We start from the raw sequence: 27,536 nt of genomic DNA on the forward strand, positions 1-27,536 counted from the left end.
CCTTTTCCCTACATTTTGTCTGGTTTGTGGTGCTGTTTTATTTCCCCTTCCCTTGTGTGTTCTTCCCCTAGTGTTGTCCTTATTGTATCGTGATAATGTTAGGGTGTAGTGTGGCTGTCGGGATGGGTCAGTGGCAGTGCTGGTGCCCCACCGCGCATACCGTTTCTAGGACACCCCTGGTCACCAGGTTTCCATCCATCCCCCTCCTGTACTTTCCTCGTCCTACTGCCCGGATGTCCCTTTTCCCTCTTTGTTTGCATGTTATGCCTTCCCTATGACTGAGCTGCGCTGTTAGTGTTCTTCCTCCCTTGATTTCCACCATTATAGCTTATGGGACCGATGACCTCACTGGCCCTCCCTCAAATCAACCAACCAACCAACCAACCAATCCTGACAGTGGACACTTATCGACTACTCACACTATGGTAGTAATTAATGGACAGAAATTATTTTAGTTAATTATTTTTTATGTGCCAAGAATACTGGCTTCTTTATGAAGGTTAATTTATTAATCAAAGTTGGCACTAAGAACATTATAAGAATTGGCCTTGGTGGCTAATTTGATTGAGAATCCTTTTTGAACTAAACCCATTGTTTGAAGTAAGTGAGAGTGAATAAGGTGGTTAACTTGCTTGATTTCATGAATTTGAATAAACAAAAGTAAGATTCCCAATCTTATCATTTACTGAAACAGCATTAGCCGTAGTTCCCTATTGCAGGGAAGAGGGCACCAACCTTACAATAAGTGCACAATGAGAAAAATTTTGTAATTGCATTTCTGATTTTGCAATTGTTGCATAAAATGCAAGTTATGATAAGGTGTGGTTACAGTGTGTACAGTGTATGTTGAATGCTTAACAATAGCAAATTTGAAAACAGATTTCTTGCCAGTATTTGGACAGTTCCAAAAATTGCCTCTCAATCCTTCTTAAAAAACCTTAATCCTACTCCCAACATCACCACTGCTTGAAGCCCAGGCTATCCGTGATCTGAAGGCTGACCGATCCATCGTCATTCTTCCGGCGGACAAGGGCTCCACGACCGTGGTACTTGATCGTCGGGAGTATGTGGCTGAGGGACTGCGTCAGCTTTCAGACAACACTACTTACAAAGTTTGCCAAGGTAATCCCATTCCTGATGTCCAGGCGGAGCTTCAAGGAATTCCCAGAACCTTAGGCCCCCTACAAAAGCTTTCACCTGCCTCCATCAACCTCCTGACCCCACCGACACCCCGCACCCCCCCACCTTCTACCTTCTTCCTAAAATTCACAAACCCAATCATCCCGGCCGCCCAATTGTAGCTGGTTACCAAGCCCCCACAGAACGTATCTCTGCCTACGTAGATCAACACCTTCAACCCATTACATGCAGTCTCCCATCCTTCATCAAAGACCAACCACTTTCTTGAACGCCTGGAATCCTTACCCAATCCGTTACCCCCAGAAACCATCTTTGTAACCATTGATGCCACTTCCTCATACACAAATATTCCGCACGTCCAGGGCCTCGCTGCGATGGACCACTTCCATTCACGCCGATCACCTGCCACCCTACCTAAAACCTCTTTCCTCATTACCTTAGCCAGCTTCATCCTGACCCACAACTTCTTCACTTTCGAAGGCCAGACATACCAACAACTAAAGGGAACAGCCATGGGTACCAGGATGGCCCCCTCGTATGCCAACCTATTTATGGGCCGCTTAGAGGAAGCCTTCTTGGTTACCCAAGCCTGCCAACCCAAAGTTTGGTACAGATTTATTGATGACATCTTCATGATCTGGACCCACAGTGAAGAAGAACTCCAGAATTTCCTCTCCAACCTCAACTCCTTTGGTTCCATCAGATTCACCTGCTCCTACTCCAAATCCCATGCCACTTTCCTTGACGTTGACCTCCACTTGTCCAATGGCCAGCTTCACACGTCCGTCCACATCAGACCCACCAACAAACAACAGTACCTCCATTATGACAGCTGCCACCCATTCCACATCAAACGGTCCGTTCCCTACAGCCTAGGTCTTCGTGACAAACGAATCTGCTCCAGTCCGGAAGCTCTGAACCATTACACCAACAACCTGAAAACAGCTTTCGCATCCCGCAACTACCCTCCCGACCTGGTACAGAAGCAAATAACCAGAGCCACTTCCTCATCCCCTCAAACCCAGAACCTCCCACAGAAGAACCCCAAAAGTGCCCCACTTGTGACAGGGTACTCTCCGGGACTGGATCAGACTCTGAATGTGGCTCTCCAGCAGGGATACGACTTCCTCAAATCCTGCCCTGAAATGAGATCCATCCTTCATGAAATCCTCCCCACTCCACCAAGAGTGTCTTTCCGCCGTCCACCTAACCTTCGTAACCTTTTAGTTCATCAGACACATTATACATTAGCTTTCCTACAACTTCTGCAGAGTCTTCTATGTTGTTATGACTTCTATGTTGTTATGACTTCACTCACATAAATGGTCACATTCTTGATTTAGAATGTTGCTCAATACAGTGACAATTTGTCGTCATGTACCATTTGAATTTCCCCCACCATCACAGGTCTTCTGAATTATGTTGGTGAACGCTGTACTTGAAAAATGTCTCTTGTTCCTATTCTCCCTCTGATACTTTTCTCTCAGCTTCCTGTTTCCACCCTGTTGTCCTCAAACTGGCTCTTGTTCCCCATATCTCTCTTTTTGTTTCACCCCAACTTTCTCCTTGAAATCGTTCCTGTCACCTGTTTATTTTCTATGTTCTGTATGCTTCCCCCAGTATTTGCTTCTCTCACTTTTTCGCCATGTTCCTCCTCACATTCCCAACTCTCAATCTCCACCCGCGTTTCGCTACTTACTCCAGTTCAGCACAATCTTTTGTAGCCCCTATCCATCCCATTCCTCCCCTCCTCCTTATCGCCCCATTCATTTCTACACCACCCATCACATCAAGGCTCACCACGTATTTCAGTCAAGTGTTAGGTTCAGAAGAGAACAGTGGCAGATTTTGTGTGTGTGTGTGTGTGTGTGTGTGTGTGTGTGTGTGTAACATCATGTTTGCCTTTTTTGTGCTTGTCTCATTTAGTGAGCAGTAACTGTCTTCTTATTTATATACATATATAAATATGTCTTGTATTTTCCATTATTGTATTTAAAGGAACTCTTTTATTTCATTTTTTATTGTATACTTCTCTCATTTGAAGTGTTTTAACCTGTGTAATTGGCTATGTTTACTGTCCTATGTACTACAAAAACAAACTATTTACCACATAGCATATTTGATTGATACTATTAACAAAGATTTGTGAAGCATAATTGAATCATTTCATTGTGGTATTGCTGACATGATGTATGCACTAAGCTACTGAAAGACACGTACCATTCTTTTGTGTGCTAAGTTATTTTAATATGGCTTCTCTTAAACCATTTTTTTTTCTTCCAGTGAATTGAATTTGGCTGTGGCTGCCCGTGTGTCAGACCGCATTACAGATGAAGTCATAGAATCACTGTCGAGGAGTTACAAAGCATTGGTGAGACAGTATACTAAGTAGTCCTTACAAAATCCAAATAGAGATTTTGTATTATTTATTTAAATTGGTTAGACGCATAGAGTATCACACAAAGTGAACTATGATCTGCGGTTGCCATTTTTCGTACCCTTCCAGAATTGTTTCATCCCCTCGCTATGTTGAGCTTGTCACTTGTCCATCCATTTTCCTGTAGATCTTTTGGGTTTTTCCTCTGGTGCAACCACCCAGCAGTGGATCTTCTGTCTGAAGATATTTCAATGTGTGATGTCTGTAGATGTGATGTTGGCATTTTTGAGATCAGTTTGAACTTGTTTGATCCAAAGTGTTGTCGCATTTAGTTTCTATGAGTACATTAGAATTTTCTGTGTTAACCTGTTGTCATCCGCTCTCATGATGGGTCCATAGAACTTCAGTTGTCATTTGCGTAAGTGTTTCAGTGTTTGTGTATTTTTCTGTTGTGTTTGATTGTGTCTGTATTCTTTGTCTGTGACCTTTGGACACAGGATTTTGCGAATGATTTCCCTTTGAACTTTTTTGATGTAGTCACGATCCCTTTGGGTTTGATGACAGTCACATATCATCTATTTTTTGTTTTGAAATTCATGCACCTTTTGTTGTAGAGTTTGCAATTTTCCCGTACGCTTTTCGTATTTTGACTTCACGTGCTTTTTGGGCTAATCTTTCTGTTCCAGTGGGTTCGATGATTTTGCCCAAGTATTTAAAGTGATTGATTCTGTTTATTGTGCCTTATACTGTAATTAAATTTTCTATTTAGATGCATTTTGTGGCCATAAATTCCGTTTTTTTTTTAAGGAGATTTGGAGCCCATCTTTTTCAGCGCATTCTGTGAGCACTTCGATCTGACGAATTGTTGTTTGTTCATCCTCCGAGAGGATCGCAAGATTGCCAGTGAAGGCTAAACATGTGACATTGATTTTATCCCGTTTTTTTCCTAAAGTGATGGGTCTCCAGCTGTTTTGTTTTTTCAGTTCCGTTTCCCATTCTTTGATGACCTTACTGAGAACAATGTTGAAGTAGTCTATGCTGGTTTTGATGAGGAATGGTTGGAAGATTTCTCAGCTGAACTTGACTTTGGAAGTTGTGTCAGTTAGGGTTTGTTGGATGAGTCACTGTGTTTTGTATTATTATTATTATTATTATTATTATTATTATTATTATTATTGTTATAATTATCATCATCAGTAGTAGTAGTAGGAGCAGCAGCAGCACAAGCAGCAGTCTTTCTTGTTCTCTTGCTTATGTTACAATAACACTGAGTTATCTGGATTCTGCTTAAAGGAAGTCTATAGTTGGCACAATGAATGTTTACATTTTCCTCTCCATTTCTGAGGATGCTAGGACCAATTGACTGTGAGATATGTAATGAAATATGACTTAATACAAGAGGTACTAGATGGCACACTTTATTAGGGGACTGTGTGTTATGACATACACTGAAGCATCAAAGAAACTGGTATAGGCATGCGTATTCAAGTACAGGGATATGTAAACAGGTATAATACAGCACTGCCGTCAGTAATGCCTATACAAGGCAACAAGAGTCTGGCGCAGTTGTTAGATTGGTTATTGCTGATAGAATGGCAAGTTATCAAGGACTTAAGTGAGTTTGAACATGGTGTTATAGTCGGTGCACAATCGATGGGACACAGCATCTCTGAGATAGTGATGAAGTGGGCATTTTACATATGACAATTTCACGAAGGTGTTCAGGAAATATAGATTAGACAGAATTGGTGGTGGAGTGTTTGTGTCTGTCAGTAGTGGTTTATCTTGTAGTGAAGTCGAAGTAGATACTCCGTGCAAATTGGTACGGGTGGAGGTTATACTTAACAGCCGAACTAAGTTAATAATTGACTCCTTCTACTGACCCCCAGACTCCAATGATATAGTTGCTGAACAGTTCAGAGAAAATTTGAGTCTCGTAAAAAATAAATACCCCACTCATACGGTTATAGTTGGTGGGGACTTCAACCTTCCCTCGATATGCTGGCAAAAATACTTGTTCAAAACCGGTGGTAGGCAGAAAACATCTTCAGAGATTGTCCTAAATGCTTCTCTGAAAATTATTTCAAGCAGTTAGTCCATGAACCCACACGAATTGTAAATGGTTGCGAAAACACACTTGACCTCTTAGCCACAAACAATCCAGAGCTAATAGAGAGCATCATGACTGATACAGGGATTAGTGATCATAAGGTTGTTGTAGCTAGGCTCAATACCGTTTCTTCCAAATCCACCAGAAACAAACACAAAATAATTTTATTTAAAAAAGGGGATAAAGTGTCACTAGAAGCCTTCCTAAGAGACAATCTCCATTCCTTCCGAACTGACTATGCAAATGTAGACGAGATGTGGCTCAAATTCAAAGATATAGTAGCAACAGCAATTGAGAGATTCATACCTCATAAATTGGTAAGAGATGGAACTGATCCCCCATGGTACACAAAACAGGTCCGAACGCTGTTGCAGAGGCAACGGAAAAAGCATGCGAAGTTCAGAACAATGCGAAATCCCGAAGATTGGCTAAAATTTATAGACGCGCGAAATTTGGCACGGATTTCAATGCGAGATGCCTTTAATAGGTTCCACAACGAAACATTGTCTCGAAATTTGGTAGAAAATCTGAAGAAATTCTGGTCGTATGTAAAGTACACAAGCGGCAAGACGCAGTCAATACCTTCGCTGCGCAGTGCCGATGGTACTGTTACCGACGACTGTGCCGCTAAAGCGGAGTTATTGAACGCAGTTTTCCGAAATTCCTTCACCAGGGAAGACGAATGGAATATTCCAGAATTTGAAACACGAACAGCTGCTAGCACGAGTTTCTTAGAAGTAGATACCTTAGGCGTTGCGAAGCAATTCAAATTGCTTGATACGGGCAAGTCTTCAGGTCCAGATTGTATACCAATAAGGTTCCTTTCAGATTATGCTGATACGATAGCTCCCTACTTAGCAATCATATACAACCACTCGCTCACCGACAGATCTATACCTACAGATTGGAAAATTGCGCAGGTCGCACCAGTGTTTAAGAAGGGTAGTAGGAGTAATCCATTGAACTACAGATCTATATCATTGACGTTGGTTTGCAGTAGGGTTTTGGAGAATATAATGTATTCAAACATTATGAATCACCTCGAAGGGAATGATCTATTGATACGTAATCAACATGGTTTCAGGAAACATCGTTCTTGTGCAACGCAGCTAGCTCTTTATTCGCACGAAGTAATGGACGCTATTGACAGGGGATCTCAATATGATTCCGTATTTCTAGATTTCCGGAAAGCTTTTGACACCGTTCCTCACAAGCGACTTCTAATCAGGCTGCGGGCCTATGGGGTATCGTCTCAGATGTGCAACTGAATTTGTGATTTCCTGTCAGGAAGGTCGCAGTTCGTAGTAATAGACGGCAAATCATCAAGTAAGACTGAAGTGATATCAAGTGTTCCCCAGGGAAGCATCCTGGGACCTCTGCTGTTCCTGATCTATATAAATGACCTGGGTGACAATCTGAGCAGTTCTCTTAGGTTGTTCGCAGATGATGCTGTAATTTACCGTCTAGTAAGGTCATCCGCAGACCAGTATCAGTTGCAAAGCGATTTAGAAAAGATTGCTGTATGGTGTGGCAGGTGGCAGTTGACGCTAATTAACGAAAAGTGTGAGGTGATCCACATGAGTTCCAAAAGAAATCCGTTGGAATTAGATTACTCGATAAATAGTACAATTCTCAAGGCTGTCAGTTCAACAAAGTACCTGGGTGTTAAAATTACGAACAACTTCAGTTGGAAAGACCACATAGATAATATTGTGGGGAAGGCGAGCCAAAGATTGTGTTTCATTGGCAGGACACTTAGAAGATGCAACAAGTCCACTAAAGAGACAACTTACACTACACTCGTTCGTCCTCTGTTAGAATATTGCTGCGCGGTGGGGTTCCTTACCAGGTGGGATTGATGGAGGACATTGAAAGGGTGCAAAAAAGGGCAGCTCGTTTCGTATTATCACGTAATAGGGGAGAGAGTGTGGCAGATATGATAAGCGAGTTGGGATGGAAGTCATTAAAGCAAAGACGTTTTTCGTCGCGGTGAGAACTATTTACGAAATTTCAGTCACCAACTTTCTCTTCCGAATGCGAAAATATTTTGTTGAGCCCAACCTACATAGGTAGGAATGATCAACAAAATAAAATAAGAGAAATCAGAGCTCGAACAGAAAGTTTTAGGTGTTCGTTTTTCCCACGAGCTGTTTGGGAGTGGAGTGGTAGAGAGATAGTATGATTGTGGTTCGTTGAACCCTCTGCCAAGCACTTAAATGTGAATTCCAGAGTGATCATGTAGATGTAGATGTAGAAGGTACCGTGAGTATCAGGAATCCAGTAAAACATCAAATCTCTGACATCACTGCCATCGGAGAAAGATCCTCAAGAACAGGGCCAATGAAAACTGAAGAGAACTGTTCGACATGACAGAATTTTGACTCTTCTGCAAATTGTTGCAGATTTCAATGCTGGGCCATCAACAAGTGTCAGCATGTGAATCATTTGATGACTTCATGACACAGAGCATTATGCCTCGCCAGGGTCCATCAACACTGATATTGTTCTATTGACTGGAAACATCTCGCCTGGTCAGACGAACCTCATTTCAAATTGTATCGAACAGATGGACCCAATGAATCCATGGATCCTGCATGTCAGCAGGGGACTGTTCAAGCTGGTGGAGGCTCTGTAATGGTGTGGGACGTGTGCAGTTGGAGTGATATGGGATCCCTAATACGTCTAGATACGATTCTGACAGGTGACACTTATGTAAGCATCCTGTCTCATCAGCTGTATCCATTCATCTCCATTGTGCATTCTGATAGACTAGTGAAATTATAGGAGGATAGTGTGACACATCACACATCCAAATTGCTACAGAGTGGCACCAGGAACATTGTTTTGAGTTTAAACACATCTGGCCACCAAACTCACCAGACATGAACGTTATTGATCATATCTGGGATACCGTGCAATGTACTCTTCAGAAGAGATCTCCATCCCTTAATACTGTTATTGATTTATGGACAGCCTTGCAGCCTTCAGACATTAGTCGAGTCCATGCCGCGTCATGTTGTTGCACTTTAGCATGCTCCTGGGGGCCCTACACGATACGAGGCAGGTGTACCAGTTTCTTGGCTGTTTATTGATTTAGCACACAAACATTGCCTAGTCTTCCAACCCCACAACCAATCTTCAATTGTTTCCATATGATGAGAACGCATTTCATCAGAATCAGTTATTTTGGTGGCAGCTACAAACGTGCTCCTGTGCTCCATCTGAAAGTGTTCTGTACGGAAAAAAAAATGAGACCAATGCTGTAAATTTGATTATGGACCAAATACATTCAGTTAGTGGTGCTTGCTTTCTAGGTAGGGAGGTAGTCATTCACTATGAGGCTATGCAGGACCTTTGATGTTTTCCCCATCCAGCTGTTCACAAGAAGACATCTGTAGTAAACATCTCACACACTGCCGAGTTGATCAAGTAAGCTGAAAATTGTTGCAGCAGGAGGAAGCACATGTAAAATAAAAAATAGTTGTGCCCTAATACACCATGACGGTTAGCTCCATACTAATGTGAGCAGTCTTTATTTTGTTCTGCAAAGTTCTGTATTTTGTAATCTTTACGAATTTGCAGAAAACGATTAAGCTCTGTGACATTTTACCTTGAGTACCCTCCAGATTTAGTTTACTGTTTGAATGAGATAAACTTACGTATTTTTAAAACTTCTAAACTAACGAGCACCATAAAATAATATGGTCATGTTATGTTAATCAAGTAGGACAAAATTATGACAGTTTCCAAAATTATGACAGTTTCCAAAATTATGACAGTTTCCAAAATTATGACAGTTTCCAAAATTATGACAGTTTCCAAAATTATGACAGTTTCCAAAATTATGACAGTTTCCAAAATTATGACAGTTTCCAAAATTATGACAGTTTCCAAAATTATGACAGTTTCCAAAATTATGACAGTTTCCAAAATTATGACAGTTTCCAAAATTATGACAGTTTCCAAAATTATGACAGTTTCCAAAATTATGACAGTTTCCAAAATTATGACAGTTTCCAAAATTATGACAGTTTCCAAAATTATGACAGTTTCCAAAATTATGACAGTTTCCAAAATTATGACAGTTTCCAAAATTATGACAGTTTCCAAAATTATGACAGTTTCCAAAATTATGACAGTTTCCAAAATTATGACAGTTTCCAAAATTATGACAGTTTCCAAAATTATGACAGTTTCCAAAATTATGACAGTTTCCAAAATTATGACAGTTTCCAAAATTATGACAGTTTCCAAAATTATGACAGTTTCCCAAAATTATGACAGTTTCCCAAACTAGGACAGTTTCCCAAACTAGGACAGTTTCCCAAACTAGGACAGTTTCCCAAACTAGGACAGTTTCCCAAACTAGGACAGTTTCCCAAACTAGGACAGTTTCCCAAACTAGGACAGTTTCCCAAACTAGGACAGTTTCCCAAACTAGGACAGTTTCCCAAACTAGGACAGTTTCCCAAACTAGGACAGTTTCCCAAACTAGGACACTTTACAAAACTAGGACACTTTACAAAACTAGGACACTTTACAAAACTAGGACACTTTACAAAACTAGGACACTTTACAAAACTAGGACACTTTACAAAACTAGGACACTTTACAAAACTAGGACACTTTACAAAACTAGGACACTTTACAAAACTAGGACACTTTACAAAACTAGGACACTTTACAAAACTAGGACACTTTACAAAACTAGGACACTTTACAAAACTAGGACACTTTACAAAACTAGGACACTTTACAAAACTAGGACACTTTACAAAACTAGGACACTTTACAAAACTAGGACACTTTACAAAACTAGGACACTTTACAAAACTAGGACACTTTACAAAACTAGGACACTTTACAAAACTAGGACACTTTACAAAACTAGGACACTTTACAAAACTAGGACACTTTACAAAACTAGGACACTTTACAAAACTAGGACACTTTACAAAACTAGGACACTTTACAAAACTAGGACACTTTACAAAACTAGGACACTTTACAAAACTAGGACACTTTACAAAACTAGGACACTTTACAAAACTAGGACACTTTACAAAACTAGGACACTTTACAAAACTAGGACACTTTACAAAACTAGGACACTTTACAAAACTAGGACACTTTACAAAACTAGGACACTTTACAAAACTAGGACACTTTACAAAACTAGGACACTTTACAAAACTAGGACACTTTACAAAACTAGGACACTTTACAAAACTAGGACACTTTACAAAACTAGGACACTTTACAAAACTAGGACACTTTACAAAACTAGGACACTTTACAAAACTAGGACACTTTACAAAACTAGGACACTTTACAAAACTAGGACACTTTACAAAACTAGGACACTTTACAAAACTAGGACACTTTACAAAACTAGGACACTTTACAAAACTAGGACACTTTACAAAACTAGGACACTTTACAAAACTAGGACACTTTACAAAACTAGGACACTTTACAAAACTAGGACACTTTACAAAACTAGGACACTTTACAAAACTAGGACACTTTACAAAACTAGGACACTTTACAAAACTAGGACACTTTACAAAACTAGGACACTTTACAAAACTAGGACACTTTACAAAACTAGGACACTTTACAAAACTAGGACACTTTACAAAACTAGGACACTTTACAAAACTAGGACACTTTACAAAACTAGGACACTTTACAAAACTAGGACACTTTACAAAACTAGGACACTTTACAAAACTAGGACACTTTACAAAACTAGGACACTTTACAAAACTAGGACACTTTACAAAACTAGGACACTTTACAAAACTAGGACACTTTACAAAACTAGGACACTTTACAAAACTAGGACACTTTACAAAACTAGGACACTTTACAAAACTAGGACACTTTACAAAACTAGGACACTTTACAAAACTAGGACACTTTACAAAACTAGGACACTTTACAAAACTAGGACACTTTACAAAACTAGGACACTTTACAAAACTAGGACACTTTACAAAACTAGGACACTTTACAAAACTAGGACACTTTACAAAACTAGGACACTTTACAAAACTAGGACACTTTACAAAACTAGGACACTTTACAAAACTAGGACACTTTACAAAACTAGGACACTTTACAAAACTAGGACACTTTACAAAACTATGACACTTTACAAAACTATGACACTTTACAAAACTATGACACTTTACAAAACTATGACACTTTACAAAACTATGACACTTTACAAAATTATGACAGTTACCAGTGGAGGAGCTTGAAGAACACACACACACACACACACACACACACACACACACACACACACACACACACACACACAGAGAGAGAGAGAGAGAGAGAGAGAGAGAGAGAGAGAGAGAGAGAGAGATTCTGCTAGAAACTTGGCAAAACATTCTCAGAGACATTTCAGATACTTAGGCAAGTATATGGGAGAGGACTGTATGAGTCGCACACAATGCTGTGAGTTTTCAACAGGGCGGAATGTCGGTCTGTGATTCCAAGCCTGGACGCCCTTCCACATCAACGGATGATGACCAAGTGGATATTGTTCATACTGCGATTCATGGATATCATTGTTTAACTGTTTGGGAAGTTGCTGAGGAGGTGGGCATCAGCGTAGGATCCTGCCATCAAATTTTGAGTGAAAAACAAGAATTGCATCAAGTCAGTGCAAAATTCGTACTGCATTTGTTGACTGAAGACCAGAAACAGACCTGTGTTGGAATGTGTGTGCAACTGCTTGCTGCTGTTAATGACAATGAAAACTTTCTTAAGAACATCATAACAGGCAATGAGATGTGGGTGTACAGCTATGAAGCTGAAACAAATATGCGACCGTCGCAGTGGGTGGGCAAATGGTCAGCTCGTCCAAAAAAAGCACGAGTCAGTCGGAGATCGAGGTGATGCTGGTAGTGTGTTTTGACGTCAAAGGCATCGTCCATCATGAATTTGTGCCACACAGTCGGATGATTACCAAGGAAGTCTACCAGGGAATCCTAGTACACAGGACTAGGCCTGAATTGTGGGAAAACCAGAGTTGGATGTTGCATCATGACAGTGCACTAGCTCATACGTCACTCCTTGTCTGCAGCTATCTAGCAAAACGTCACATTCCCTCAGTGCCCCATCCACCGTATTCTGTGGATCTAGCCCCAGCAGACTTGTCCCAGTTTACTAAACTGAAAAAGACGTTGAAAGAACGTTGTTTCTAAGCTGTAGAGGAGATAAAATACAATGCGACGTGTGTCATCCCACAAAATGTGTTCCTGGAGGCATTCCAAAACTGAAAGAAATGATGGGAATGGTGTGTTGCCAGTAGAGGGGACTATTTTAAAGGAGACAGTGCTTAAAATGTTGTACAATAATCAATAAAGCTGATGCAGCAAAAGTTAGGTTTCTTTTTGAACACACCTCATATTACTTTGTAGTGTTTTGGTTTTATTGCTTCTTCAGAAATTTTGTTTTCAAGGTGATTAAGCAAGATGTTGGTCAGCAGGCCAATTATGGGTGACCCCATGGGAGTCCTTCCTGTTGGAAATTTTGTCCTGTGATGATGATGATGATGATGATGATAACATTCAGGATAGTAGAGTCTTCTTGTGTCTGTATTTGTGGGACAATATTTGTCTGTCTTAGCTATCTTTCAATTATTTTGATTCTTTCTTTAGTTGGTATGTGGATGTATATTGATGTGATGTCAAATGAGAGTAGTGTAGCTGTGTTGAGTAAATTCGTATCTTTAAATTTGTTGATTAGATAATTAGTGTTTCCCGAGCTTCTGTTGTTTTTATAAGTGTAGTGTTTTTGTAGAAATGTGTGGTTTGTTGGAAGAATTCTGAAAGTGATCATAGGTCTCATTGAAGTATTGGGCTTGTGAATCTTTGACAGACCACTCACTGAGTGTGGGTGACCTGGGATTCTTTTGTGTTGTTCTCTTTATTTGACTTTGTGAGAGTGTAGATTAGATGTTTTTGGTAGTTTTTGTTTGTCTCTTTGGAATCGTTGGATGGGATCAATTTTAGCTTTGTTATTTGGTTTTCTCTTATGAAATTTAATATTTTATCTGTATATTCCTTTTCATACATGACAACCGATGTTCTTCTCTTGTCTGTCCTCATAATCATTGCATTGTGTGACTTCAGCTTTTTGTGTATGTGTTTAGCTCTTTCCTCCTCTTTGGTTATTTGTTATCACGTACAGTATTTTTGTTCTTCCTAATCATCTGTCTGATTGTTCTGCTATTAATTCTTTGGTTAGCTCTGCATTGAAATTTCCTGTATCTTTCTGTTCTTCCTATTCTATTATATATTTGCTTTCTGTAATGATGTTTTCTATTGTTTTTGTGTGATACATGTTTAGATTGTGTTTGGGTCCCTTTTGGAGTAGTTCTTTTTCTTGTGTTGAGAACTGTAATTCAGCTGAATTCACAATTCTTGTATAAAATGTATGTTTCATATGCTGGTTCCTGTTCCTCCTATTGGGTGGGTTTGTGTTTAACAGTTTTCTTTAGTTTCTGGTCTTGTTTCACGATTTTATTTTCTGTTTATGCCTGTATGTGAGATTTTGCCTGCTCAGTCATTTCATAAAGTATTGCAGATTGTTTAATGTGATTGCGTAGTAGTAATTGTGTTTTATCAGTAATATTAGGAAAGATAACTTACCGAGTTGCAGACAGGCACAACGAAAAGACTGTTACACATTATAGCTTTCAGCCAAAGCCTTTTTCAGCAAAGAAAACACACAAGTGCAACCCCCTCCCCCCCCCCCCCCCCCCACCACACACACACACACACACACACACACACACACACACACACACACACACACACACAAGATTGCTACCACAGGTAGCTACAACGTAAATGCAACTATTGCGTGAATAGCAATCTAGAATGGGTTGATGGGTTGGGGAAAGGGGAGGGATAGCAGGGTACTGTTTGCAGAAGAGAAGAGCACCGTAGTGCAGGGGCAGCCAGGTGCAGATTTGGAGGGGGGGGGGGGGGGGACATGGGGAGTGGAAAAGGAGAGGAGGGAAGCAGGGAAGGGGAAAGGACAGGCAGGCACATTGGCACAGGGCAGCACACAAAGAGGGTGGGGGGAATGTGACAGGTGATAGGACTGGGAGGCAGAAACTGTTGGGTGGGAGTTGTGGGGACCTTACCATAGGTTGAGGCCAGGATAATTTTCAGAGTGGAGAATGTATTGAAAGAACAACTCCCATCTGCACAGTTGAGGATGGATGGAGGTGGGGGGAAGGGGGGGTCCAGATAGCTCAGATTGTAAAGCAGGCATTGAAATCTAGCCTGCTACTGCAAGATGCATGTTATGCTACACAGTGGCCTACTTTGCTCTTTGCCTTAGTTTGGCAGTGGGCTTTCATTCTGGTGTACAGCTAGTTGGTAGTCCACAAACTCTGTTGCAACCATTGCACAGCATTTTATATTTGTATGACATCCAGCCAGCTGTGCACCAGATGAATGGTCACTACTAAATTGTGGCCAAGATCATAGTACTCCACCCTGTGGCACAACCATGCAGCTGAATGTAACAGGCCTGATTTCAGTGGCTGCTTCATGACCCAGGCAGTCTGGATCCTCCCCTCCAACACCAGGTATTCTGAACTGCACAGATGGGAGCTACCATTAGGACATATTCTCCCCTCTGCCACAAGCTTTTCTGAACTGCACAGATAGGAGTTATCATTAGAACATGTTCTCCCCTCCCAAAATTATTCCGGCCTCAACATGTGGTAACTTATTGTCCCCTCACCCTCCACCCAGAACTCTCCATTCTTTCGTCCTGTCACCTCCTCCCTTTCCACAATCCCTCACTCTCATTGACATTGTACCCACCCATCATTTCCCCTCCCTTCTCCTCTCCTCTCCTTTTCCTTTCCCCATCTTTTTCCCCACACTTCACCTCCCAGTGCTGTTCCTGTCAGTCTCTAATCCTTGTACACCCCAAACAGTCAGCGCTCTTTCCTCCTGCCACCCATACCCTGCTACTCCTATCCCTTCTGGCCCCACTCCAGATTGCTATTCATATGACACTCGCATTCCAGTTGGAGCTGCCAGTGGTAGCAGTCAGGTGTGCATGTGGTGTGCTGGTGTGCTCGCTTGTGTGAATGTGTGTGTGTGTGTGTGTGTGTGTGTGTGTGTGTGTTTGTTTTCTTTGCTGATGAAGGCTATGGCTGAAAGCTATGAAGTGTAAATATGTAATAGTCTTTTCATTGTGCCTGTCCGCAACTCGTCAGGTCATTTTTATGGTGAGTAGCAATCTAGCCCTTTCCTGATGTTGGTGGTACTCCAACCTGCTGTTTCCATTGTTTGTAAGTGTTTTGTATATCATTCTGTTGAGCAGTCATTTCTTTGAGTGCAGGGATTGTATTTTCTTTCCAAGCCAAGAAAATTTTGCTTTTCTTTTTGCAAATTGTGCAGCAAATGACATTTTTTTTTACATTAATCTTGACATATTCAGGAATAACAGTTTTAGATAAACATATTTTGTTAAACCTTATATTTCGTATGGTTTGGTGTAGTTACAGTGCTCTATCCCTAGACTGATTGAAGAGCAACAAGGGGAATGCCTGACAAGGCACTGAAACAATCTTATTGGAGTTTTGAACTCCCTTCCCGTGCATGCAGAAAATAACAACAAATTAAGGATGGCTCCATCTTTTTACAAGTAAAACAGACTTAGTATTATGTTTAGGTTAATAAATATGTTACATCAGATTTTGTTGTTATTTAAATTATTTATGCACTTTACCTTTTAACTTACAGTGCGAATGTCCTGTTGCTGCCAACCGAAATTGGCCACAGATCTAAATTATTACACCATGTCATCTGCAAACATGAGGGTTATTAGGATGTTGAATTTTGTTTATAATCCAATCTTTAAAATGTATGTTCAGGTGAAAATCATGGCATATGCTTGGTTTTGGCTTTATTATTGTAGTATTTGGCCAGTCCTGATCTGGGACAAGTTTGTTTTCCTGTGCCAAATGTGTTTTTGTGTTGTTGCATTTACCTGTGGACATTGATAAAATTTTTTGTGAAGCTGAAGCATGGAGAACTCTTATGTCTACTTTGTAGGGAGGGAGAGGGAGGGAGGAAAGAAGAGAGAGAGTGTGGGGAGGGGGGGAGGTGTATAGCTGTGAAACAAAAGACAGAACCAGATAGACAATATGAGGTAACTGGATGGAAGAAAGATGTTACCCTGCTCTTTGGAGGACATCGCCGAAAGATTAGTCTTATGTATGTATCTGTCAATGACTCAGTGCCTGGACACTACACACTGAGATGTTACCTTTACTCCTTTGGTTATTTGTATTCAAATCATAACTTTCTATTATCATGGAAAAAATAACCTGTGAATTTCTGTACGGTTGTTGCATGTGAGTGAATACTTGTTGGTGACATATGCTTTTGTTTTGTTCACAGGTTGGTGATACAAATGAAAAGCGTTCTTCAACACCAGATGTATTGAGAACCAGGTCTCGTGTGAGTTCGGGCTCGTCACGCAATGATCCCAGTGACACCTTCTCCACAGCTGACACCATTAGCCAACGTTCGGACCAGTCACCAATGGTATGTCAACCTAATTTTTTTTTTAACTTAAATAAAATTTGTAGTGTTTCACTATGGTATGTTAGCATTCTAAACCAAATAATGAAAAGAGAAAGAAATATATTCTGCTCTGATGAAAGGAACGAGAACTATATATGTTGATCTAACAGTTGAACATAAAGTGTTATTGTTTCATGATTCTTGCATAATGGTTGAAATAAAAACAATGCTAAGTTTTTCCCATGCTCCTTAAATGTGAAATTTGATTATTTCTCAGTTTCCAAGATATTTCCAAAACTGAGGAAGCTCACAACTTTTAACTATGTGTCACTATATGTATTAAATTTGATGTAATATACTGTATGTTGATTGGACACTAATAAACATTTTTATATTTTTCCCACTTTAAACTGAACCATTCTATCAGAAATTGGAGTATTTAAACCTCGTAAGTATGAGCTATGGAATAAATTGTATATAACTCATTTGATCTCTAACGATTAATAACACGCATGAATATATGGATGAGCATGACAATTGTAAACTTTTGTCAAGTATTACATTCCTCTCATGTTGTTTCATAATCACAAAACCTCTTTGGTTCTTTTGACATGCATCATATATTAAAAACAGCTGAATAATTTTTCTGTAGCTACCTTTGCAGAGACATAATGTATAGCATCTTCATTGATTTGTACTTTCTGAATGCACATTCTGTTCACAGCACAGTATGTTAGCGTGTAAGTTGCGTCTTTTCTGTGTTGCCTTATTTGTCTAGCACATAAAAATCTATAAATTGTTAGTAGACACTGTGTTGGCATGTTCATTCAGTAAATGGAAAAAAATTGTCTTGCATTCATAAATACTTGCATTCTTAAAAAAAATTGCACCATTACATGAACTGTGTAAACATTTGGAAAAGAGGTTTAGCATTATTTATTGTCAATGTTTTGTAATGAAGTAGTGTTTCTTTAGGAGGACATGTGAGAGAATGTCTCAGTTAGATAAGGAAAAGACAAAGAATAGTGAAAAGTTCAATATACAACCCACAAAATAAAGAATACAAAAGCTTACCTGAGCTAATGTATTTTTACTCCTTAATGGAGTGCATGCTGTGATAAACATATTTGATGCCTTGAAACCAAATGTAGCATGTAATTGAAACCTTTTTGAAAGTGTGGAATGGAAAGGTACTAGCAGCAAGTTGATTAACTCCTGATGGTGATTTAGAAATACACAGAAGGGAAGCAGTGTACTCTCCACAAAAAAGTAGATGTTCATGCTGAGTTCCTGATTTGGCACGTAGTCTTAGTGTTCAGTAATTTAGCTCTTACTTTGGTGACGACACTATCAACAAAATGAGAAAAATGTTGGACAGAATAGTTATTTGTATGAGACATTGCCCATACACTTGTCTTGTATGTGTAATGGTATAGGCTTCAGAATTTTGTTGCATGTATTAGGATTTTTTTAAAAGTAAATACCATTCATTTTGTAAATTCGGATCTGTAAAAAGATTCAAAATCACAAAACTTTTTATCATCACGTAATGATTATTTAAATCAGTAATTGTAATTTACTTTGAATTATACATATATTTCTCAAATTATTACCGTAACTAAAAAAAAAAAAAGATAATGAGGAAAGTGAGAAGCTCCCAGTATTGTAACAATAGTTTCTAAATCACTGTATCACTGAGTGCAAATTTTGCAGTTACGCAAGTGGTCTTTGCTGATAGCACGCTCGGAGTCATGGCTAATACTGACATAAGCACGAATTTCATCCTGTGTTATTTGTCAGTCTCCCTGGATAAGGCCATCAGTCCGCATCATCACATCAAGGGTAATGGCTCGATTGGCCTGTCCTGGGTGCAGATGTAGTCTTGCGGTTACGTGCTCTGTTCCCCGAATCTCCTCTGCTACTCGTGCACACATTTCAGGGACGTGTAGTGTTCACCTTCCACAGCTGACATGTGATGATGAATTTTGGGTGCTCCAGCAATGCCAGACAATAGAAAATGAACCATACCTCTCTGCTCTTATTTGTTTGCCTGCATGTCAACAAGTGGACAAACACACTAGACTGATCCAACAACAGCCAGGGTCATAACCGAACATGCGCGTGCACCTGTGACGTGGCACTCTGCCTTTCCCTTACCACAGCAATGACAATATTGAAACATAACAACAGTGGTGCCATCCGTAAAGTGGACTTTGTATTAAGGCAGTGTTTGTATATATGATGCCACAGGGATGGAGTTTTATCATGGCAGTCACCAGACCATACAAGAGCATTCATGTATGTCTCTGCTATTGTCACTAGTATCCCATCCAATCAGAATGCATCATGTCTCAGAGAGAAGATTGCTAGCAATTATGAACAGTTTAATGTGTTCAAGAGTGGTCATATCACCAGGCTGTAACAGGAAATCTGTTTCCCCCCTCCTGTATTGTATACTGGATTGATGAGATGTATATGACAGGATACTGTTTATTTATTTTTCTTACACATCTAAGGATCATCTCAATATAATGGAAGGAAACATTCCACGTGGGAAAATTTATATATAAAAACAAAGATGAGGTGACTTACCGAACAAAAGCGCTGGCAGGTCGATAGACACACAAACAAACACAAACATACACACAAAATTCAAGCTTTCGCAACAAACTGTTGCCTCATCAGGAAAGAGGGAAGGAGAGGGGAAGACGAAAGGAAGTGGGTTTTAAGGGAGAGGGTAAGGAGTCATTCCAATCCCGGGAGCGGAAAGACTTACCTTAGGGGGAAAAAAGGACAGGTATACACTCGCACACACGCACATATCCTTCCACACATACAGACACAAGCAGACATATTTAAAGACTATGTCTATTTAAATATGTCTGCTTGTGTCTGTATGTGTGGATGGATATGTGCGTGTGTGCGAGTGTATACCTGTCCTTTTTTCCCCCTAAGGTAAGTCTTTCCGCTCCCGGGATTGGAATGACTCCTTACCCTCTCCCTTAAAACCCACTTCCTTTCGTCTTCCCCTCTCCTTCCCTCTTTCCTGATGAGGCAACAGTTTGTTGCGAAAGCTTGAATTTTGTGTGTATGTTTGTGTTTGTTTGTGTGTCTATCGACCTGCCAGCGCTTTTGTTCGGTAAGTCACCTCATCTTTGTTTTTATATATAAGGATCATCTCACAATGTTATAGGATTTTTCAAGGTAATACATTGCCAGTAAGACACGGCATACATGCAGTAAAACCCCTTTGTAACGAATCTCTTGGGAACCAATGTCTTTCCCCTTAAATAAGGATTTTCCTGAAATGGGAGCTATGCAGAGTACTTGGAAGGAGTGATGCTGAATCATAATTAAAGCTTGTTTAGATGATATAAGTGCTATTTAATTACCCTGTGCTACAAATTTAAATGCAGTAAATATGCAGTTATTACTCTTTTCACAGAACACATCTGTTGTAATTTTTTAAAATCAAGATTTCTTTATGTTTTGTCCTTTCAACATCTTGCAGTGAAAGACGTTGTCTCTCCAGCTATTTGATATAGGTTAGAATTGAGTCATCTACATTAAAAGAGGAAAAGAAATTGCTGACAATATCAATTTTTTGCACAGCAGCAGTGAATCTTGACACAGTGCCTTTCCTTCTTTTTCTTCTTCTTCCTCACTGTCACTGCTATCTCCTACCTGTATTCCTTCATAAGCATTTCACTTGCTTCAATCTTCTGCGTGGACGTAATCACATCTTCATCACAACAATGTCCTGGAATGTGGAATTTTCAGAAATACCAATTTTACTACTCCATCCTTCTCTTGGAACAATGCTGTCTTCAGCGGCAACTGACGTGTCTCAGCCCTGTATCAATTGAAGCAATGCAATGTTTTTCTCTAGTTTACATTTTCTGTGATCAGAGACTCACTTTCTTCATCTACACTTTTAAATGACAGATTATGGTTTTTTAAAATGATTCAAACACTGATGACTCCTGGGGTGGGAAGATGCTGCTTTGCCCCCTTGTGTCACTTCCTGACTACACCCTCAAGTGTCCACCTGAAAAACTAAGCCAGTGGACATTACAATCATGCATTAAACATCTTGACACACAATCCTTGTGGAAACACAAAATGATAACCATGTACCGAAAAGTGGCAAGGTGCTGTGGTATCCCCTTTCATTACTGTCCACAACTCTGAGTCCGCTCGGTGATCTTTAATTTTGTAATATGCATTACTTATGAAGAACGTTTTAGCTGCCTTTTTAAACAAACATGTTTTAGTAATCTTTTTCACTTGCTTTGGCAATTTCTTATGCAATTTTATCTCCTGATATAAAATACTGTTTTCCGTGTTTTATTTTATTTTTACTTGGTATATATTATCCAAACTAGCTCTTGTTCCCTTGTTACGAATAGAACTGTCAGTGCAGTATTTAGTAATATTTTCCCTGATATGCACCATGGATTGATATATGTACTCACTTAGTGCAGAAAGGATGCCTAATTTTTTGAACCACTTTTTACTATGAGCCCGACTACTGCTTCCTATTATTATTTTTTATGACCTTTTTATGCAATTTAAAAACTGTGTCCATATTTTGTGCTTTCAGTTCCCAGAAAAGAAGACCATAGCTAAGAATTGAGCTTTTGCAGACACACTATGTCACCACAGAACACTGTGTGTAACAAACTTCTGCAAACACAATGAGAGCATAGCACGCCGATGACATTCCTTTTGTCAGTATCTTTGTATGTTCATTTAATGTTAGCTGACAATCATTGTTCATCCCTAAAAACTGTGTGTTTGTTGCACAATCTGTAGAGATATAATATGTGCTTAAAGTGACAAGAGTTGCTTCCTTCTCTTATGCTGAAATGCATTCTGTACTTTTTTGTGTTCAATGTTAATTTATCACATACTGCCCAATTTTAAACATTCTTGAGGGTTTTACTTGCTTTCTCTAATAAAAGTTCTGGCATCTTCTCAGTGATTGTGATATTGTTGTCATTGGCAAAGAGAACTTTTTCTCCATATTTTACACAGTCAGGAAAAGTAATGCGAACTATCTCCACCTTTAGTAAGGTGTTTTCGAAGTAAGATTAAAAGCAATCATTTGCTTTCCTCTCATACCTAATGATTCTAGTTTTCTCAGTAGTATTTTATTGGCAGCAGTGCCAGAAGCCTTGAATGAGTCTAAAAAAAAGGCCTGTAACATTATCGTACCTATCAAGAGCCCCAACTACCACTTTTGTGGACTCGGCAGTGGCTGATATTGTACTTCATCCACTTCTGAAACCAAACTGTGCTTTGTTAAAGATATTGTATTTACTCATGTTACTTGTCAGTCTCTCTTTCATGATTGCTTCAATTATTTTCAAGAATGAAGACAGCATTGAAATTGACCTGTAGTTTTCAATACTTTCCACATTACCTTGTTTTAGCAAGGGCACCACTTGGTCATACTTCAGATATTCTGGGAAAACACGTCAATTGAAAGATTAATTTATTTTGTTTTGTTAGTGGGGACTGTATGCTATTTATGCATGCCGTCAGAACAGAGATGTGAACCTCATCTATGCCTGCTGACTTCCTATTTTTAATTGTTGGGCTTCCTAACTTGAAGCTCTGCTGTGAGAATATCATGAATGTGTTTGCTATATAAGTCACTGTGGGTGCTACATGCGTGTCAGGAAGATTTTGTTGCAGCTTCTCCGCAATACCAGAGAAATAATCAGTTACAGAATACGCTAGTTCCTGAGAAATGTTTTTAATGCTATCTCCACCTTTTGATTTGTGTATTATTACTCGTGTGTCTGCATTTTCCAGTCTGTTGTTTTGTAATCTCCCACACCAGTTAGCTTTTATTCTCTGCATTCTATTTTAATTATTCATTGAATGAATTTTTTGTCAAAAGCAGTACCCTCCTGTGTACTTTTTTTATATCTGTGATTGTAATGGTGTAACTGTGAATTAGTGCAGGACTTTTGCAAGGAACTTAGAAATTTAGCTGTCTGTGAGAACTTTCTAGGACTTGCAGTTATCTATCAATTTTTCTTTCCTATAGAAATAGATGTGGCTATTTTTGGAAATATCATCTCAAAAAATAATTTAAACAATATGCAAAATTAGGAGAACTTGGCATCTACATTGCTTGCCATATACTTTCCCATGTTTCATTTGCCAATGCCCCAGAAAAAGTATGTATCTTTTTGATCTTAGAAATTCTTTTGATAGGTGTGCAGCTTTTTTAGGTTTCACAGAGCCTCACTTTAACTTTATCTTACACAAATGTTCCAAAATACCAAGATCTTCACAATTTTCCCTATCATTGTTTGTAAGTACATTGTGTTAAACTGAAGCTGAACTTTCTGAAACCATCGTAGCAGTATTTACCATTTCTGCCACATCAAAAGCGCTCAAAATGTTTTGGGAGATATTGCTAATTTTACTCTCAACAATTCATGTCTCCACATGTCATTATGCTAGTTTTGGGGGCTGAGACCATTTCCAGGACTCCAGTTAATTTGTTGAAGAAAGTGTCTATTACCATACACAGAGTAATCAGCTGCTTATAGGTTCTAGCTTTGTTACTTCAGTGGCTGAGAATACAAAATGTTCATCTACATTAATTATGATCAGATCTTCTCTAGCTTTAAAGTAAGTGCCACACCTTATACAGAAACCTAACCCTCACCCTTTGGGGTAGACCTGCAGCAGCAACTTGCACATTCAAATGATGATAACACTATATGTTGCAATTCACCATTTCTTTACCAGTGCTCTGTAATGCGTACTACCTTGTTGCTCAATGACTATAATTCAACTTCAAACCATTGTACTTTGTTCTTTATGGACTGCACATTTTGATGGATAATAGATCATTCTGGGCAAATTTCCATGGTTTTTGTACACTCTAGGGTGGCACATAATTTGTCCTGCATACATGTTCCAGATGTCTCAGAGCTGGTTGAGATCCTTGTAAGAGAGGGAAGCCTGTTGTCATGATGTATCCTAAAAAAAGAAAAAAAGAAAAAAAAACCATACTACTTCTACCCATGACAACAGATATTTGACCATGTGTGGCCCCACACCCAGCCACTATATTCTAACCAATCAACTCCATCATCATCATCACTGTCCCAGACCTGTTGAGGTGCAGACCGTGTCTAGTGTAGCTCCCGATAATACCAACTGGCATCAACAAAATGTGTGCCATGCCATCGGTCGTGGGTACCATCTCCAGCTCTGCACTGACATACCTTGCATTGCCGAGATGAGGCCCGTGGTGCCGCTGGAACAGCCTTAACCGAGCTCATACTGGTGCCACCAGTTGGGCAAGCTATCTTAGTCAGGTCACCACCTATATTGTATGCCTCGTCCCTGTCCAGGTTGTTCCCTGCCCCCACCCACTATCACTAACTGATCCTGTTTCATGAAATCCTTGTAAACACTCAGTCACCTGATCCAACCCGGCAGTTGACTTTCACTTGCTGGCGACGTGGTGCTCCTCCCCTAACTTCTCCTGTAACAGAGGGCCTATACCTCTGCCACTACTGCTACCTATCAGCTGTACTCTCTTCGTCCTCATTTTAATGTTATTCCTAACCTTCGTGATTGCAGGCAGAGTCTACTGCACATATCCTACTTGTACTTCATCTAGATGCTCCTCTCCACTAACCTCTGGCTGGCTGGTAGAGACAACTAAACTATTAGGCTGTGTCCTCTTCCTGCTAGCCCTCCTACTGGGTGCCAGTTCCCAACTACCTCCCTCACCGCTGTCTCCCCTAATCCTCGTCAGCTCTCTCTTTGCTACAAATTATGCAGTTCCAGGAAGATTGCTCAATGACCTCCACAGAGTCTCTCTCACTATATTGCCTGCATTGAAATTATTTGCTACAGTTTCCACAATGTATCCCACTACCCAATTTCCTACGACAGCTTCCACAGAGTCCAATCTTGGTAAAATAATATCTATAGCAACAAAAAACCTTAAATATGGAACACTAATGGAATATTGCTAAATATGTTAGATTTGGTCATTATAAAAAGAATGTTACCTCTGCTGACTCGTTACTGCCTCAGAAACCTTGAGACATGAGGTTGTAAGCGAATGTAAACAAACATTTGTCAGAAATCATACCTAACAGCAATTCGAAACAACTCATCATATTTCTGAAACCTAACACAGAAATGCAAAAACTTTGGAAGGAAAAAAAGACAGTATTGTGGCTGTTCGTGGCATACATATGAATGTATACAACAATGTAGGAAAAGCTTACCTTAGGGGGAAAAAAGGACGGGTATACACTCGCACACACCCACATATCCATCCACACGTGTCTGTATATGTGTGGATGGATATGTGTGTGTGTGTGTGTTTGTGCGCGCGAGTGTATACCCGTCCTTTTTTCCCCCTAAGGTAAGTCTTTCCGCTCCCAGGATTGGAATGACTCCCTACCCTCTCCCTTAAAACCCACATCCTTTCGTCTTTCCCTCTCCTTCCCTCTTTCCTGATGAGGCAACAGTTTGTTGCGAAAGCTTGAATTTTGTGTGTATGTTTGTGTTTGTTTGTGTGTCTGTCAACCTGCCAGCACTTTCATTTGGTAAGTCACATCATCTTTGTTTTTAGATATATTTTTCCTACGTGGAATGTTTCCCTCTATTATAACAATGTAGGAAAAGATAGATTGCTACTTACTGTAAAAGAGACACATCAAGTTGCAGACAGGCATGATTAAATGACAGTCACATATAGCTTTTGGCTGCAGCCTTCATCAGTAAAAAAAACACACACACACACACACACACACACACACACACACACACACACACACACACACACACACACACACACACAACACAAACAATCAAGCACCCTCGTGCACACACTGCTACAACCTCCAGCATCTCGGGTCGGAATGCAACATCATGTGGGAGGCGAGCAGCAATCTGGAGGGGGGTGGGAAAGGGCAAGGGCGAAGGGAAGGGATTGGATTGTAGTGCGCAGATGGGGAGAGAGACGAACTCTGTCTAGTGGAGTGTGCAGGCACTAGACTGCCAACAGGTGCAGCGTCAGGAGGTTGTGGGGCAGGGAGGTGGGGAAAAAAGGAGCAAAAAACAAGAATGGGGAGGAGGCGGTAGAACACAGGGGATGGAAACTGTTGGTTGGAGGGTGTGGGGACAGTGTATTACTGCAGGTTGAGGCCAGGATAATTACAAGAGTGGAGAACATGTTATAAGCACAACTCCCATCTGCGCTGTTCAGAAAAGCTGGTGTTGGGGGGAAGGATCCATATGGCTCAGGTAGTGAAGCAGCCAGTGAAATCAAGTGTGTTATGTTCAACTGCATGTTGTGCCACAGGGTGGGGTACTATGATCTTTGCCACAATTTAATGGTGGCCGTTCATCCTGGTGCACAGCAGACTGGTAGTCACACTAATGTCGAAAGCTGTGCAGTGGTGCACAGTTGGTGCAACTACCAACCAGCTGTCCACCAGAATGAAAGGCCAGTGCCAAACTAAAACCAAGGGCAAAGTAAGACAATGTGTAGCACAACATGCAGCTGAACGTAACTGGCTTGATTTCAATGGCTGCGTTACAACCTGTGCTATCCAGATCCCCCACCACCACCAGCTTTTCTGAACTGCGCAAATGGGAGTTACGTTTACAACATATTCCATGATCCTGTATTTATCCTGGCCTCAACCTACAGTAATACACTGTTCTCACACCATCCACCCAACACTTTCCACCCCCTCTGTCGTATCATCTCCGCTCCATTCTTGTCTCTCACACTGTTTATTTGCATCCCTCTGCCAGTGCCTCCGCCTGTCTTTAGTTACTCCTCTCCTGTTTTGTTCCTTCCCCCCCCCCCCCCCCCCTCCATACACCTGCCCCACAACCTCCTGACACTGTGCCTGTTCGCAGTCTAGTCACTGCACACTCCACCAAACAACGTTCATCTCTCTCCCCACCCGTATACTACTATCCCTTCCCCTCCCCACTCCCTTCAGACTGCTGCTTGCATGTCACGCGATATTTGCATTCTGACTGAGATGCTGGAGTTTGTGGTCATTTGTCTCTCTCTCTCTCTCTCTCTCTCTCTCTCTCTCTCTCTCTCTCTCTCTCTCTCCCCCTCCCCCCCCACTCCCTCCCTCTCTCCCCCCCTCCCACCCTCTCTCCCCCCCTCCCACCCTCTCTCCCCCCCTCCCCCCTCTCCCCCCTCCCTCCCTCTCCCCCCCCTCCCTCCCTCTCCCCCCTCTCTCCCCCCCTCCCCCCCTCTCTCCCCCTCCCTCTCTCCCCCCCCTCCCTCCCTCTCTCCCCCCTCCCTCTCTCCCCC

At 40.5% G+C, this 27,536-nt stretch overlaps 1 protein-coding gene across 1 annotated transcript in view; it reads left to right on the forward strand.

The window, feature by feature from the left end:
- The window catches only part of LOC124605305 (F-actin-uncapping protein LRRC16A), a 528,830-nt gene that overhangs the window by 400,197 nt on the left and 101,097 nt on the right, over positions 1–27,536 (forward strand). The window contains exons 21-22 of the mRNA XM_047136886.1: positions 3,424–3,511; positions 17,078–17,224. Of these exons, the coding sequence (XP_046992842.1) occupies positions 3,424–3,511; positions 17,078–17,224 (235 nt within the window). The remainder of the gene's footprint in view (positions 1–3,423; positions 3,512–17,077; positions 17,225–27,536) is intronic.

The sequence above is a fragment of the Schistocerca americana genome, chromosome 3 (assembly GCF_021461395.2).
Source record: "Schistocerca americana isolate TAMUIC-IGC-003095 chromosome 3, iqSchAmer2.1, whole genome shotgun sequence".
Classification (NCBI taxonomy): Eukaryota; Metazoa; Arthropoda; class Insecta; order Orthoptera; family Acrididae; genus Schistocerca; species Schistocerca americana.